Genomic DNA, 17,538 nt, shown 5'->3' with positions numbered 1-17,538 from the left:
AGTATATGATGTTGCCCACTGTCATGAATATTGAAACCTGATGATATTAAAATTGGCTGAATGTAGTTACAATCATTTAATGTCTATGAGTGCAGTTCGGTTAATTATGTGTTATTGTTACTTTTTTGATGACAACAGGAGAGAAGTAGATGAATTTCTGCAAGGCACCGAGAATGGATCCATCAAGATCAATGCTCTCTCAATATTCAGGATTACTCGCAAACTGCTAATAATATTCAGAACACAGCAAGACAAAGTAGTGAGTGTCCCTGCATGTACATTTATGACAACATAGTGATTGTGTTATTTCTTGTATGGTTACAATACAGTTTCTAAAGGCCATGTAGGGCCTTATCTGACCGTTGCAGTGGTGGATAGTTGTGTCTTATCCTTGGTAATAAGCTGTATCTTCCTGAAAAACTTCAGGGAATCTTCAACTATGAAAATACAGTTTAATTTGCAGGCATTCTTTTATAGATTAAGGTATAGTTTTGTGGGAATAGGTTCTTTTTATTCATTTATAGAAGAAAAATAAATGACAGGTTATACTGAATCTAATCACACAAAATGATATATCAATCTATTCTATAACATGCTGTCTGCAGATTTTCCCATTATATACCATAAATATCTGGGAGAATGATCTGAGAATAATAGGCCCTACCCACCAGGGCTTACGATCTATGAGGGAAGGGGGATACAGACAGTAGATCAGGGTAGAAGCTGTGCAGGTGTGGTGGCAGCAGGGTTTTTGGAGGTTGTAGGCTGATAGGAGGAGATGATTCTACATTCATATCAGAGATTTAGATTATCCTAATTTTGTTTGGAAACCTATTCCATGGAGTTAAAATAATTCTTTTGACCCCTCTGACGGTATTCTGTAACTCAAATATATACAATACAGCGTTATCTAAACGCTGACTGCCTGAACTAAATAAAGTAAAATATGGGATTTATAGCAAATTCTTCCGATGGAAATAGAAGGCCAGCGCATCTATTTTATCAAACGATAACTTGCTTTGTTTAATTCTGTAGTATTCTTTTCCAAATATATTAACATTAATTATATTTTCTAATATTTTTGTTTCTGTAGAGGTTTGAAAAACTTTGTCGCTGCATCCTAAACGGTATGGAGTGTGAAAGTGAACCCAAGGTACACACCAATTTCTGCTGTTATACAACTTTGTATTCATTATCATATTTTGTATATAGCTAGGGTGGCCAAAGTGTAGGTCTAGATTCCTGTACAGCTTGCAGTTCTCATTTAGGCATCTCTTAACTCCCCATTTACATTGCAAATGGTATCAAGGATTCAGTGAGATAGTTCCTGTCCTGTCTTGTATTCTACATGCACATTCTTGTGTTAGAGATCAATCTTAGATCAATTTTGCTTTGTTGGATTTTGTGACATAGTCAGAGAAATAAGGGTGGATTTCCGGTTAAGATTACTTATGAAATAAACAGCTTGGTGTATTCTTTTAGGTTGAATTCATATGTATGAGATTTGTTGTATATACTTCTGCACCTGAAAATCTGTTGTATTCATTTGAATGGGGTTGTTTTGGAAGGAAGCACATTTATATCTGTAAGCATCATTCAGATAAGGGGTATGGTGACATACATTTCTGTAACAAATCCGATGTGTATATAACTTTACACTTCTTTGATTTAAAGCTTTTAACAGCAACCTTCAGACCTATTGTATGACTATAATCTTTATGAAGCAAAGATTACACAAAGAATCAGTTCCACAATATTGTGATGCGATAGTTATGTGATGTAAATTATAATGAAGATGATCTAACTGGTGACTATTTGTGAGTTATCCACTTACTTCTGGTCCTCGGCTACATCAAATGACTGACACTTTAACTTGTCAGTTCACTTAGTGGTTCTTCTGTGAACAGCATGCGAGTTTTTTTTTTCATTTTGTCCTATGAGATTTAGATTGAGAATTTCATAGCAGAGAATAGAGAAACTGAATAGGACACTGTCAATTGAGTCTGGTTATTGGTTGCTTGACACAGAAGGGAGTGAATAACTTAGAAATACAGCTAGCAGTAAGAAGATTACCTGCACTACCATGTACCTCATGTATCTAAGGGGCCAGAGAATACAATTTACATTCCTGTGTGTGTGTTATATTTTTGCATCGTATAAAATGTATAATATCTTTGAGGCTTTGTAGCTATGTGCATTTATCTATGTATATTTCTTTCAGGTTTGGTTTGTTTCTCTTGCTTTGTCTAAAGACCTTACTCTCTTGTGGATTAAGCAAATTAAAGACCTCCTATGGCTGTGCTGCGAATATCTGAAACTGTTAAAAGTGAGTAAAAGCAAAGCCTAACCTCCATGTCTAAGCTGATTCATCCGCAAGAGCATAGAATGTTTTCCCTCACTTACCTCACCATTAAATTCACTCCACTACCTTTCCCCTTATTTCACTTCTTAAAAGCCCAAAGCTATGTGACCGGAGTAATGGCCAATATAACACCACACAAATGGTTATCCATGTTTAAAGCTCTAATTTCAGAGCCAATGACCTGCAAGGCTTGAATTTCCAAAATGTAGAAGCTATTGCAATGCCGTAGATTTTTACCACCACAAAGGCAAATGTAACTCAATAGTATGATCATGATCCACCACTGACATATGTTGTTGTCCTGGAGGCGACAGCTGATGCATATAAATTTCTGCTTGCAGCGCAATAGAGGGTGATGTGGCTAAAAGTCACACACAATCAAAAAGGCTATATGATGGGTTTATACCAGACTTCAAACTAATTTATATGTGTTGAGCTGGAGGCAAACTTGTACCACTGCCGTTGGTGGTGCCCACAAATTCAATCATACTGGACCCGAATACACACATTCATCAACACTCATCTGGTTGATTTGTCCTCACTCAATCTACTTTGGGTAAAATTTCGCCATGTCGACCTGGACTCACATGGGATTAAAGGAATACTACCATTAAAACACATTTTTTTCTAGTTGACACGTAGGAATAGCCTTAAGAAAGGCTATTCTTCTCCTACCTTTAGATGTCTCCTCCGCGCCACTGTTTGGTAGAAATCCCGGTTTTCGTCGGTATGCAAATGAGTTCTCTCACAGCACTAGGGGCGGGCCCCAGCGCTCAAACAGCACTGAGGGCGTCCCCAATACTGTGAGAGAACTCTCCAGCGACGCCTCCATCTTTTTCAGGAACGTCCTCTTCACGCTTCTTCTTCCGGCACATACGGTTAAACTTGTAGGCCTTGGGCAGAGCCGACTGCGCATGCCCACAGGCCACAAGAAAATGGCCGCTTACTTACTAATGGTAGAATCCCTTTAAGTGACAGGATGACCACCTTTACATTTGCTAAAACAAAATAAAAACAGTTAAAAAAGTGAGTATATAAAGTGTAATTTGTTGTGTATTACATACTCTTAGTGGTATAAGGAAAATGTTTGTTTTGGACTGTGTTAGCCAGTGGTTATGAAATATAAAAAAACTCCAAAAAACTTGCAAGTTTTCAGCAAGTGATACCTTTTTTTAATGGCTAACTCATAATGATGACAGAATATGACATTTCAAAGCTTACTCTGGGCTTCTTCTTTAGATATTTCTAAAAACACTTTCTGCAGGCTGCATATTTATGTACAACTGGACACATAGGGATAGGATTACAGGGAGGGGGGGTAGAGGCTTATTACTATCCGCATGGAATTGGAGGTGACAGTGAGCTGCTCACAACCATAGTCCTGAGGTTTGGTGGTTTGGTAGCCACCAAACCTCAGGAATATGGTTGTGAGCAGCTCACTATCACCTCCAACTAACACAGGAACATTTCCATGCAGACAGAAAAGGTGCAAGACCTGCCCGCACATACTGACCACTGACAGGATAGAGATACCAAACTCTAACAGGGAATATAAAATCCCAGGTACGTTCGCCTGTAACACACCTAATGTAGTGTATTTGATAATGTGCACCAAATGTTCCACTGATAATCTGTATGTTGGAGAGACCGGCCAGAAACTCAGAATGAGAATTAATTCACATCGCCATACAATCAAACAACAGAGAATAGACCTTCCCATGCCAAAACATTTCTGCCAGGAAGATCATAATATCACCAGTGACATGAAAATTTTGATTTTAAGAGGGAATTTTAAATCAAGAAAACAGCGACTGATTTATGAGTACAAGTGCATGACCCTATTTAAGACTCTGGATAATGGAATAAATGCATCACGTGGGTTCATGTCATTCTATACAAATCGCTGAACTAAGACAGCCATAAAGATAAAGAACCTGGGAACTGGGAATTGATTATTTGTTTTTATATTTATATAGTAATAAGCCTCTTCCCCCCTCCTTCCTGTAATCCTATACCTGTATCCAGTTATACATATATATGCAGCCTGCAGAAAGTGTTTTTAGAAATATCTGAAAAAGAAGCCCAGAGTAAGCTTCGAAACATCATATTCTGTCATCATTATGAGTTAGCCATTAAAAAAAGGTTTCACCTACTGAAGACTTGCAAGTTTTTTGTTTTTTTAATATTTCATACTCTTAGTGGTTATAATCACATTTGAAATGGATATTTGTTCTGTTCTTTCTTCAGCCTGATATCCTTCAGGATTCCAAGCTTATCACTCTCTACCTCACCATGTTGGTCAACTTCACAGACACCTCCACCTGGAAGATCTGCAGAGGGAAAGGTATGACTTTATGCTACATAATGAATAGGACTTTTTATAGTGTATATTGTATTATAGTTCACAAAATCACATGAAACAGAAGGAGGGGAGAGCAAAACAACACAATGTTTAGGAATGAATGCTTTCCTTATGGACTTGTACTAAAGTACTATTTGCACTTCCAGAGTATATGGTTACTCACAAAATACTGTGCTACTATTTTACTGACCCTTGCTATCATTGCACTGGCACTATGGATGGTACTATTATATACACTTGATTAATAGCTTATAATTGTTATCATTTTATAATAAATTATATTAAGGCTTGCCAGAGTGCTGATATTGTTATGAGTTATAGAAATATGCCATTTATTATGACTTAATTACTAAATCCTTACTAGTGTAGTTCAGACCCCCTTATATGCATGCTTGGCTGTGAGTGCATGTGTTCTCAACAGGAAGAAGGGAATGTCATGACCAGACACCTCCAGCAGTGGTGAATTTCCCATAAGAAAGAAGTATTATGTTAGTATTATGCGCAGTAAATGGTCGGGCGGTTCCAGTGAATTAAGTGTTTTTGGCTGACGATAATCTATAATGTTTGAGTTACCAAATATGTCATTTCTGTAAGACAGCAGTTGTGAGTCAGCTTTCCCTTTAATATACATGTTTGGCAGCAGTGAGTGACTGTCTATAGCTTAGATTGAATGGGGTTTCCCATCACAGACACTAGGAAATGCCAAACTTACTGCTTTGTAGAGGCCAACCAATCAGACAGTACCATCGGTAAAATAAGGGGTTTCCTTTCTTTGTCCAGTGCTGTAATTGACCACTTACTGTCCCTTTATTTCATTGATGATGTAGCATGAACATGTAGCAGTGATGTAGAAAAGCAAATGGACAGACAGTTATTACAGCACACAAGGGAATTCAATATAAATGTAAACATGTCCCTAAAATGTATGGTACAGCATGGAAAAGAGGGAGACAAGGGAGAAGCCGAAGCGATGAATACTACACTGCACACTAACAGTGGTCTGGGTACTGAAACTGACTGAGCCAAATGGCTCCCAGAACATTAGAATAGACAAATTGACTTCCCAGTTTAAATGTGTTTTTTTTTAATATAGTATGATTGCTCATAGTACTACAATTTTAATTTCATGTTGCAATTGTTGTCATTTTTTTTCTTGTAGGAGAAAATCTAAGACCTGCCATGACCCATATCTGTGCAAATATAATGGGCCATCTCAATCAGAAAGGCTTTTATTCTGTATTACAGGTATTCTGTAGCTCTAGTTTTATGGTAGCTGTGTGTCAAGTGTGTTGAAATAAAACTACAGTATGGAGACGCTGTGTTATGGAATTGTATGACAGCAGTTATAGGGTGGACAATTTTATTGCGGAATGTACTTGGATGATGCTTGGATGACATCTGAGTGTCATTTGAGTGCCTTCTGTCCCCCATTGACGTCAATGGGGTTTCTGTTGTCACTAAACAGGATAGGACCTGCTTTATAATGATAGGAACTGTACAGGGCCACTGCCTGCACACTTGGTTGTGTGCATGAGGCCTTATAGAGAAGGCAGCAGCTGGAAAATGAATACCAACATTTGCTCATAAAATCACCCTTTGATGGTTAGGACAGCCTCATCAGTACACATCCATAAAACCAAGTCTGTATTCTGCCACTGGCAAATTCTATAGAGCAACAACAGGGGTTTTAAATTTTCTGCTACAGCCCTGCTGTATTCCTTTCATCATTTGCTGCATTACCTTACTCATAAAGCAAGTCATTTCTGTAATAGATAACAATTTTGCTGTTGCTTACTATGAATTTCCTTAATGTTTTAATTGGCTCCAACAAGACAAGAGAGAAGCCTTTTCTCATATATTCAGTAATGGCACCAGACTTAAGTGTCATAGTGTCTAAGTTTTTATTACCCCAAATATCAAATTAAAGCTTGGCAGACTGGTAGTCTTTATTTGATGTAATATTCTATTTGCTTAAAATGACGCTATGTGCAGAGAATAAGATGTCACACGTTGAACAAAAAAATACCTGGCTGATGAATTTAAAGTGTAAGTATCACTTCATGTATAACGTATTGCATAAAACAGGAATGTCCTCAGAAGTTCAGGAAAGTTTTTGGGACCTTTGTGTGATTTACCACTGACACAGTTCTGAATTAAACAGGATGCAATTGTTTCTCGAAACGTGATATACAGTTTTATCTATATCTGTGCTTGCTGACCTAGATGTGTGTTTGTGTAATCTCAATTATTCTAACTGTATGATTATTATTGTCATACTTCATTATGTCCCTCTGATGTGTATCCTATGTAAGCCCATGGCTGGTCAGGTAATGGAGGGGGGTGTACATCTCACCCAGACTACTCAGGTGGGTGAGATGAGAAAACTCCAGGAATGTTTGTTCTCAGCAGACAACTTTCGTCTACTGATCATTTTGGTAAATGCTCAGTACTGGGCTGGATTTTTAGGAATGACAGGTAGGATTGGTAGTGGGACCTGTCATTCCACCCCCCTCCAGTCCACACTTTGGGGATGTTCCGGCAGCGACTTAGCTGCAGAGAGTCTGCCCATCAAGAGAGCTTAAGAAGTTGCTCCAACAGCAACACTTTGGCAGAGTTTGGCTGGAGAGCTGACAGAGAGGTCATATTTTTGGGAGCTGTGTCCTGAATGATTCTACTGGCTTTTTGGATTTCTGTGATTCTAGGTGAGGTAACCTATTCTATGTTTAGTTAGAGCCTAGCCGGGCAGGTATTTATTTTTGTATTGTTTCCTTTTGTTGCTGCACTATATTTTTGAGTGAAAATAAACTCTACCTTTGTTTTGGACTAAAAGAAACTGGACTTGTGTGTCTATGCCACCCCACCTAGCAACCCCAGACCCTGACACCTAATATATCAAAGGGACGTTTTTATAACATCTGTCATGTACTGCTTCATGTTCTGAGTTTAAGGGGATCCTATCATTAAAACTCATTTTTTCTGTGTACCACATAGGAATAGCCTTAAGAAAGGCTATTCGTCTCCTGCCTTTAGATGTCTTCTTTGCAACGCCGTTTAATATATAATCCGGTTTTCGTCGGTATGCAACTGAGTTCTCTTGCAGCACTGGGGGAGCCCCCAATGCTGCGAGAGAACTCTCCAGCGCCGCCTCCATCTTCTTCAGGAACGGGTCTTCTTCACGTCTTCTTCCAGTGGTGGCTTCAAACTTCTAGGCCTTGGGCCTTGGGCAAAGCCGACTGCGCATGCCCGCCAGCCACAAGAAAATAGCCACTTACACAGTATTGTAAGTGGCTATTTTCTTGTGGCCAGTGGGCATGTGCAGCCGGCTGCCCGAGGCCTAGAAGTTTGAAGCCACTGCCGGAAGAAGACGCGTGAAGAGGACATTCCTGAAGAAGATGGAGGCAGACTCATTTGCATACCGACGAAAACAGAGATTTATACTGAACGGTGGCGCGGAGAAGACATCTAAAGGTAGGAGATGAATAGCCTTTTCTTAAGGCTATTCCTACATGGTACCCAGAAAAAAAAAATAATTTTAATGACAGGATCCCTTTAAAAAAGGTTTTTGTAATAGACTCTGAGATTTTGGGCTACTTTTGATTTAATAAAAGTCTGTGAAGTTTTTCCTTAACAATGCTCTAACTATCTGTTACTAAGGAAAATCTGTACTCAGCGTGTGCTGTAGACTCTGTATATGGATGACAGTCTCAAGCAGAAGCGGGCTTCTCAGCCTGTCTCTAATTTCCTTGCCTTCTACCTACAGATATCAGCCCGTCTCTATTCTTCTCTACCGATTCCTTTGCAGTATAATACTGCATGTAGTGTTTGTGTAGTGGCAACCCATCACTCCTATGTTTGCCTTCATACTTATATGAAATATTTATGTTGTTTGTGGTAGATTGGGAAATATTATATTATTTATACTGACTGTAATATTCCAATCATACTTCCCACTTTCAGAATTATATGTTTAGTTTTATGTACGAGTGTGATTAGCATTTCCTGCCTTTTTAGTTAATGGACAATTATGTTATTCGTGGAAGAAACCTTAACAAAATTTATCTTTGCAGATCCTTCTCACCAATGGTCTGGCTCGATCACGTCCATCTTTGTCTAAAGCCACATTAACAGCATTATTTTCCCTGGCATTGCGGTATGAATTTCTGTGATAATTGTCATAGCTGTATTGTATATCTAGTAGTCTTTATACTGACCTGTGACCGTGTATGAGGTTATATCTATTCCTACTCATTGTCATTTTAAATGATATAATACAGAAACAGCATTTTAATTTAGATAGTACTTCTTGTATATTGCATTTGTCTAGAAACAATATTATTTTAGGTGCATTCATTGTGCAAATAGAGATGTGTTTTGCTTAGACGCCTGACTTGGTACTTTTTTTTTATCGGACGTTTTTTTTGTAAGTTTTATACATACAGCACAACCAACAACACAGAGAAAACACATAAAAAGAAATATAATACACAACTATCTACCAGAAGCAAATAATCACAACAGGAAAATATCCAAGATTAAATATTAAAACCAATCAATATAATACATAATAAGTGGCTCATACCCCCACCCCAGGCAATCCAGAGCTTCTGACATCCTATAGAGCAGCTAGTGTCAAGGTTATTCATGAACAAATAAGGTTATTGACAAGTAGGTCACTTGTCACTTGTGTTGCTTTACACTCCCTACTCCAGCTTAAGTACAGATTTCATTTTAGAAAGGAACTTCCTCAGGTTAGAAAATCGGCCGGAATCCACCTAGCCGCTACAGTTTTTGTACCTGATACAGGCTCCACTGAATCCTCACAACCACATTGTGATCTAGATTCTCTATCTCCAGTATCTCAAACCTCCACTACATATACGTATATAATTATTTCAAGGACCTTCTTCCTGAATCTGTTGAGCCTGCCACACTCCCATGACATATACAAGATATGAGTATCCTCACGCTCACATTTAGGACAGCGAGAGTCTGACTAGTTTTTGATTTATTGGAATAATAATAACAAAGATTTTTTTTCTCTCAGGCCGGTGCTGGCTGCACAATTTTCTGACAATCTTCTCCGCTCCTTCCTCATCCACATAATGTCTGTTCCTGCCCTGATTTCACATCTGTCAGTCTTGACCCCAGATGTAAGTTACTCAACAAAATGTCAGAGGAATATAAAGAAAATGTAATTAATCCATAAGGAAAACTCAGTGGCGGGTTTGGGGGTTATAGTTAGACTTTAGTGATTGTTAAAACCTCATGGTGCCACAGAAATAGCATAACTATTAACCGTGCACTTTCAATAAATGGCTGGCTGCCAAACACCTCACAGATGACTGCTAAGCCCGAAAACTAGCACAACACATCAGAACACTATCCTTTACTCCCCCTTATATATGCACACTCTGCTTTGCCTAACTTGCATGTGTTCTCAATGGGAGAAGGGTAGTCAGATGAGCGAACACTGTTCGGATCAGCCGATCCAAACAGCACGCTCCAATAGAAAAGAATGGAAGCACCTGTGACGCCGGCCGGTCACTGTGTAATTTTAAGTGTAATTTTACTCTACAAAATAAGCTAGCGTTTACTCAGTGTGAATGCACCCTAAGCCGAATTTTTCAGCCCAGTTTTTGTGCTGAAAAAGCCCCCCTCGGCTTATACTCGAGTCAGCAAAAAAAAAAAAAAAAATTATTTTTTTTTTTTTTTTTTTAGGAGGGTGAGGGGGGTTTATGACCAGCCACAATGTCAATGTATAGAATCTCCCATAAAATAGTGCAAAAATTAAAAAAATAAAAATAAATAAATAAAAGTTCTTAATCCCTCCTTTCCCTAGAATACATACAAAAGTAGAAAATGACTGTGAAACACAAACACATTAGGTATCCCTGTGTCTGAAAGTGCCCGGTCTACTGAATATAGGTTATCTGCAGTGCTCCTGTTCCATCAGGAAGGGGTTAATAGGAGCACTGCAGATAACCTATATTCAGCCAGGCTGAATTCCAAGTGGGGGGAAAAAAAACAGTGCTCAGGGAAGGGGCAGACAGACAACCAAAACACCCCCTCCCCTTCCCCAGCATCTACGACCATTTTAATTTTTGAAATTTTCCAGTAGCTGCTGCATTTCCCCCCTAGGCTTATACTCGAGTCAATACGTTTTCCCAGTTTTTTTGTGGTAAAATTAGGGGGGTCGGCTTATATTCGGGTCGGCTTATACTCGAGTATATACGGTACTTTCTGTATCAATTCCTCCCAGTTTCCTAGATCTTTGTTTGTTATCATTCATTGTTTACTTCCAGTGGATAAAAATCAGTCCATGGTCATGTGATGTACAGTCCGTGGTCATGTGACAGACACACAGGTGCACACCTCGTCATAGACATCTTGTAACAACCCCTGTGTGTCCATTACATGACCATGGACTGATTTTTATCAGTTCATACAAACAATAGCATTTATTTGCTGAAATTGGACAAGTTTTTTTCTTTGGAGAACCCCCTAAATAAGTATGTAGATATTTAAATGTTAGCAGATTCTGTTGAAATTTGTCGAGCTCTCATAACACAGATCTAATGTTTATGGTCAGCCTAATCATGGTGGTGCCTTTAGTGAGCTGGTTTTAAGATATACATTATATTTTACTTTCTTTTTTTCTTCTTTTATCATTTCTCTTTTTTTCAGAGACTATCTGTGATCGAATCAAACGGGCTCTTTCATAAATTTGTCTTGTTCCTTAGTCGGGAAGAACAGTGCAGAGATGTATGTGTTTGTCTAGAAGGAAGTCACACCCTGTGCTTGCTAGGTATTGTTTTATCCATTCACAGATGATAAAACTTCTGTACAGCAAATAAAGCCACCATATTGGTTGGATAATTATCTGGGAACAAATCTCTAGGATTTTTTGTTACCAGTTTATTTTTATTTTTTTATTTTTTTTCAAAGCCATTAATCTTCTTTTCCCAGTCACTTGCTCATTCAACCATGCAGCACAAACATGCTGATGATTTTCTACTAGTGTCTGTGAATATTGGGGTGGGGGGTATTTATTTTTTATTTTATGGTCTTTTCTTTTAATAAACTGTATTCTAAGTTCCACTTGTTTCAATATTTCCCTTATACTTTCAGGTAACCTTATTCATCTAGGCCACCTGACAGAGAAAGTTTTGGAAGAAGAGACAGGACACTTTGTGAGTGTGCTCACACAAATGTTATCATACTGCCAGAAGTATGTGTCTCAGAAGAAATCCAACCTTACACACTGGCACCCTGTGTTAGGCTGGTTCTCTCAGACTGTAGATTATGGGTAAGTTTTCTGTAAACATATATTTAAAGCTGTTTGGACTCCGATGCTCTGGCTTTCTTCCCTTGTGGGTACCTGCCTGTGGTCTTTGCGCTGGTATCGACTTTGCAGCAACTTTGTTGCTCTTTTTTGCTTGTTACAATGTGTGGTCTGAGATTATTGTGACCCTTGACTGCTACTACCGGTTTTCTTTTTTTTTAACATACTATTTTCAATAAAACAAGTTTAAAAAAAATAAAAAATTCTCCAACATTTTAAACATCACAGTTTTTTATGTTGTGTTGTCTCTCACTTGTTTGCAACTAGCTGTAACCCAGTTTCTTATTTTTCCCTTTTATTATTTACCAGGCTCAATGAATCAATGCCATTGCTTACTAAGCAGCTTCAGCATCTGTGGGGAGTTCATATGATCCGCATCTTGTTCCGGGAAGTCCTTAGTAAGAAATTAGCAGAAAATCAAGATGTGTCTGTTGTAACCACCCCAAGCTCCTCTCCTCAGAACAACCTCCCCATGAAAAGTAAGTTATTGTAAGCAGAGGCAGATCACATGCCGTGTTTCATATTATTGGATCTTATTTTTGTCTTATATTTTAACTCTCACTTCAGTTTTCTCTTTGAAACTATTGACCATTCACAGCCAAAGACATTGTTGGTCAAGTTATCCGAATTTTCTATTTTAGTAGACACCATGTTACATGTATTGGCAAATGGTGCAGTCTTCTACATGTCCCCCATCAGTATTAATGTCCTGTTTCAATGGGTCATGTGAGGTGAGTTAGTTTAGTAATACATTAAAGTGGTTTTCTAGGATCAGAATATTGTTAGTCTCATGTTACCCTGTTTACCCGAAAATAAGACCGTATTTTTCGGACTATAAGACGCACCTAGGTTTTAGAGGAGGAAAATAGGGAAAAAAAAATTTGAAGCAAAAAATGGTAAAATATTTAATATAATGGGAGTTGTAGTTTTGCAACAGCTGCAAGGCCACATTGACAGGTGACCCTGCAGCTGTACGGGGATGCATAGAGTGGGTTTTTTTGCGGGGCCAGAAGTACTTTTTAGTTATACCATTTTGGGGAATATCTATTGCTTAGATCACCTTGTATTGAAAAAAAACCCGGTGGTTTATGACATATGATTTTCTACTTTTATATATATATTCTAGGGACAGGAGGTGATTTAGAACTTTTATTTTTCATATTTTTAAAGTTGTTTTTTTTTTTTTTTTTTTTTTTTTTTACTATTTTATTCTCCCCCCGGGGCTTGAACCTGCGGTCACTTGATTGCAAGTCCCATAGACGGCAATACAAGTGTATTGCCGTCTATGGGACATTCTGTCTATTAGTATTACGGCTGGTCATAGAGACCAGCCGCAATACTAATACAGCAGTGACAGGCCGGGGAGCCTCATTAGGCTCCCGGCTGTCACCCGGACAGGTCGGCTCCTGCGATATCGCCGCGCAGGAGCCGGCCTGCAACTTTACAGGTACGGGGCCGGTGGGGACCGACCCCGGGGGAGAAGGGGCCACCGATACTGACCCGGCATCCGCTGTACTAGAGAGGCGGATGCCGGGGAGGGATAGACGCCGGGGCCTGAGACATCGCTACGATCCTACGGGGGGACGGAGGAGCGGAATAGCATCACTCCTCCCGCTGCTGGCTTCAGGCAGGGCAGAGGATCGTAGCGATGTCTCAGGCCCCGGCGTCTATCCCTCCCCGGCATCCGCCTCTCTATTACGGCGGGTGCCGGGCCAGGCACATTCAGACTATAAGACGCACCCTTCTTTTCCCCAAAAATTTTGGGGGAAAAAAGTGCGTCTTATAGTCCGAAAAATACGGTACCTTGAAAATAAGTCCTAGCATGATTTTTCAGGAATTTTAGCGTATGTTTGAAATATAAGCCCTACTCCAAAAATAAGCCCTAGTTCATTAAAAATAGTGTCCAGGCAGATATACATGTAAAAAAGTAAATGGAATACAGTACAGCAGATACAGTAGACAAGTCATCAAGGAAATAAGACACCCCCAAAAGAATCAAACACCAAAGGTAAGCAGACACCCTAGGAAGAATTGGACATTGACCTTAAGGGAACTATCTATACGAGATGGCACTAATGAGATAGTTCTTCACAACAATAAAGGCTGACTAACAGGTAGTGCCAGGCCCTCACACACAGATCGGGTAGTCCTGCTGGCATCTCTCCCCTCCTCAGCCCAAACATTGTGGCTGTTTCTAGTATCAGGGGGAACCAACCGCTACTTTTGGCTACCGTAGAAAGCTGCTGCAATGGCAAGGGACCTGACAGTGATACGCCTTTGGCAGGAGTGATGCAGACTGTGTGTGAGAGCTCATCCACAATTGGCACTTGTTAACTCTAATAGTTTTGGGTTTAAGCTGGTCTAGTAAATGGATAGTTGTTTATGGAAAAAAAAAATTAGACATTCCCTGAAAGCAAGCCCTAACCTATGTTTCGGAGAAAAAAAAAAAAAAGAAGAGACCCTGTCTTATTTTCAGAGAAACACAGGTAGGATAGGTTGATCAGATTTAGGGGGGGAGGGGGTCAGCTGCAGGGCTGCATCAGTCAGCTGAGCAGCTGTTTAATTGTTTACTTCTGTATATTTTGCAAATTGATAGCCATACCATGTAAGGTGAGTCAGTTTAGTATTCGTTCAACAGAGGTTTGCAGGATTTTCGTTGTTTGAAGGGGTGCAGCACTCCGCCACTGTTTACATCGGTCCATCGGCCTGCACCATGTATACTTTGAAGTGGTAGTGCAGGTTATTGCAGCTTTATCCTATTCAAATGAAATAGACAGAAAAACATAAACAATGCAAAGACCTCAATTTGTGACCGAGCACAATGGCCCCATCAAACGGATGGTCAACAGGGATACCAACAGTTGGACCTCTACCAATCTGATACTGACGGCCTATCCACTATAGTCCATCAGTGTTCTAATCTCTGAAAACCCCTATAACTAAACAATTTCTAAAATGTTTTATGACAACTTACTCAACTATATGACATATGATGGATCTAGAAAAAACACAAATAATGAACGTTCTATTTTATTTTCTACAAATTACATAGGTCATGCATTCTTTTCAGATTACACTAATTTAAGTGTTTTTTATGCATTTACCTTCCCAGACCTGTTTAAAAGGGCTTTCCAGAAATCTGCCTCAGTTCGCCACATATTGAAACCAATTGGGGGTAAAAGAGTCGACTCTCAGGAGGTGCAAAAAGTGTGCAATATCTGTGTGTTGTATCAAACTGCACTTACTACTCTCACTCAGATCCGGCTTCAGATTCTAACTGGTAAGTCCCATGTGTCACCTAATGTTTCATTGCATTGGTCTTGTGTAATACCTATAAGATCTTTATAAAGCTGGTTTTAGGATCAGAAAATGGAATGAAACAACTCATTTTCAGTAGTGAGCGAGTGGTATACCTAATGCAAAATGTCACAAAGATTTGTACAAAAGAGTTTAGATAGTTGCAAATCTCTACTTTGTGATGTATAAACAGTCTTTAGCAGAAGTCGTCCTGCACAAAAGACTTATTGTCTGTTGGGGAAAAGACAATACTGTAAGAAAGCTTTAGTCTTTTTTTAGCATTAGAGGTTGCTATGTCTGCATCCTTCATTCTGTCAACATTTTAGTTCATTGTTCTGCTCCTATGGCCAATAAGCATAGCAGGAAAAGCATAGTATTCTTCCTGCAATATGTTCAAATATATTACTATTAAATTATTATTCTATTAAGTGGGAAATTTATAATTTCCTGCACTCCAGAATTCTGGTATAAACATCATTAAGTAGAGACAAAATCAGCAGTATTTTGCATTTTTACTCCACTATTGGAGTGAGTGAGAAATTGGACATCTAGCTGTGTGTACTCCAGGTTTATCAACCTCATTTTTTTTTTTAAACACAGCAAATGTGTTGCAATTGTTTGTAGAAAGGGGAGTAACATCTCAGGCCAGAAGTGTTAGACTTAGATGTGCAAAATTTATCAAATGTTGTGTAACTTTTTTTTTTTAACCATATTTTTATTACATTTTTTGTCAATTTAAAAAAGTTCAACCATAGAGTTTTTCCTGAGCAGGAAATTGGGTTGGACAGGAGCCAGCCACAGCTTCTCGATTTTCATCCATTTTGGGTAGTCAGTGGAGGGACTCTACGCAGATGGATAGCCTAATAATCCAGAAAATATTTGGAACCCCCCCATGCCATTCAGGTCCCTACTCGACATCATGATAGTGTTCCTAATATGGTGCCGATTGTGCAACATTTGATAAATTTGGTGCAGATTACTCCAATTCCGATTTACTAAATATCCCCCAAATTTCTTAGTGTCGTTAGAATATGCGTTGTCTGTTTGCCTCACTGTGTACATTTTGCCATCTTTTTCCTCTAGGTCTAACTTACTTGGATGATCTTCTGCCCAAGCTGTGGGCTTTCATTTGTGAACTGGGACCTCAAGGGGGCTTAAAACTTTTCTTGGAGTGCTTGAGCAATGACACTGAGGAGTCCCGCAGGCTTTTGGCTATGCTGGTCCTTTTCTGTGACTGCTCCAGGCACCTGATTACGTGAGTTTTTGACTTTCAGCTCATTTCTTTGCACATCTGCTAAACTGAAGCAATGATATTACACAATACTTTGTCTTACAATTGCTTTCACGGCATGGAGCACTGTTATTGAAGATCATTTCAGCCCATTTTAAGTTCAACCTTCATATCCAGTGTTTCATGTATCAAAACTACAAATTAAGATAAAGATTTAGAAAATGTTAGACTTACTTTTCTTTAAAAAAAAATCAACATTCCAACAATTTATAAATAATATGTTTAATCTAAAAAGAGTTAAGCAGTAGGTCTGTAATTGTTATTGCTGTGAATCTCCATGCTGCTGCTGCCTCTTAGGATGGACTACAATGAGATTGGGGAGCTGGATCTTATAAAATGACTAGACTGAGCATTAATACTCATGTACATACACAGCAGCTTGTCCTGAAAGTCACCTGAATTGGTAATTACGCTTTAAAGGGATCTTCCTTGCTGTAGATTCTGATGACCACAGTGCTGGAACTACACAGTGCACTGAGTGGAGCAGCCACCTCTATCCACTGTGTATCAGCACTTCCGGATTACTAAAGCTCAGCTCTCATTCAAGTGAATAGTTGCTAAACTGCCATCATCACAACTCCCACTAATCTGATATTGAAGAAGACATCAATATCTAAAGCCTTGAAATTCACTTTAAATTATGTATTTATACTTCAATATTTCTTTGTTCATAGCTTTATTGCATCTCTTTGCTAGGATACTGGATGATATTGAAGTCTATGAGGAGCAGATATCCTTCAAACTGGAAGAACTTGTCACTATATCTGCATTTCTCAATTGCTTCGTATTCAAGATGGTTTGGGATGGCATTCTGGGTAAGACAGTAGGAGCATTCTGTCGGTTCATTGACTGCATTTATGTTTTCACTTCTTCTGCACCGTAAT

General features: G+C 39.0%; 1 protein-coding gene across 1 annotated transcript in view; it reads left to right on the top strand.

Annotated features, from left to right (window-relative positions):
- The window catches only part of UBE3B (ubiquitin protein ligase E3B), a 42,628-nt gene that overhangs the window by 5,930 nt on the left and 19,160 nt on the right, over window positions 1-17,538 (top strand). The window contains exons 4-16 of the mRNA XM_075276553.1: window positions 139-259; window positions 1,094-1,153; window positions 2,222-2,326; window positions 4,610-4,706; window positions 5,884-5,969; window positions 8,792-8,874; window positions 9,769-9,874; window positions 11,409-11,529; window positions 11,853-12,030; window positions 12,376-12,545; window positions 15,179-15,346; window positions 16,447-16,618; window positions 17,351-17,469. Coding sequence (XP_075132654.1) covers window positions 139-259; window positions 1,094-1,153; window positions 2,222-2,326; window positions 4,610-4,706; window positions 5,884-5,969; window positions 8,792-8,874; window positions 9,769-9,874; window positions 11,409-11,529; window positions 11,853-12,030; window positions 12,376-12,545; window positions 15,179-15,346; window positions 16,447-16,618; window positions 17,351-17,469 — 1,586 coding nt within the window. The remainder of the gene's footprint in view (window positions 1-138; window positions 260-1,093; window positions 1,154-2,221; window positions 2,327-4,609; window positions 4,707-5,883; window positions 5,970-8,791; window positions 8,875-9,768; window positions 9,875-11,408; window positions 11,530-11,852; window positions 12,031-12,375; window positions 12,546-15,178; window positions 15,347-16,446; window positions 16,619-17,350; window positions 17,470-17,538) is intronic.

This window comes from Leptodactylus fuscus, chromosome 1 (assembly GCF_031893055.1).
Source record: "Leptodactylus fuscus isolate aLepFus1 chromosome 1, aLepFus1.hap2, whole genome shotgun sequence".
In the NCBI taxonomy this organism is placed as follows: domain Eukaryota; kingdom Metazoa; phylum Chordata; class Amphibia; order Anura; family Leptodactylidae; genus Leptodactylus; species Leptodactylus fuscus.
The sequence above is the reverse complement of the archived record's forward strand: the minus strand, read 5'-3'. Positions and strand labels throughout refer to the sequence as shown.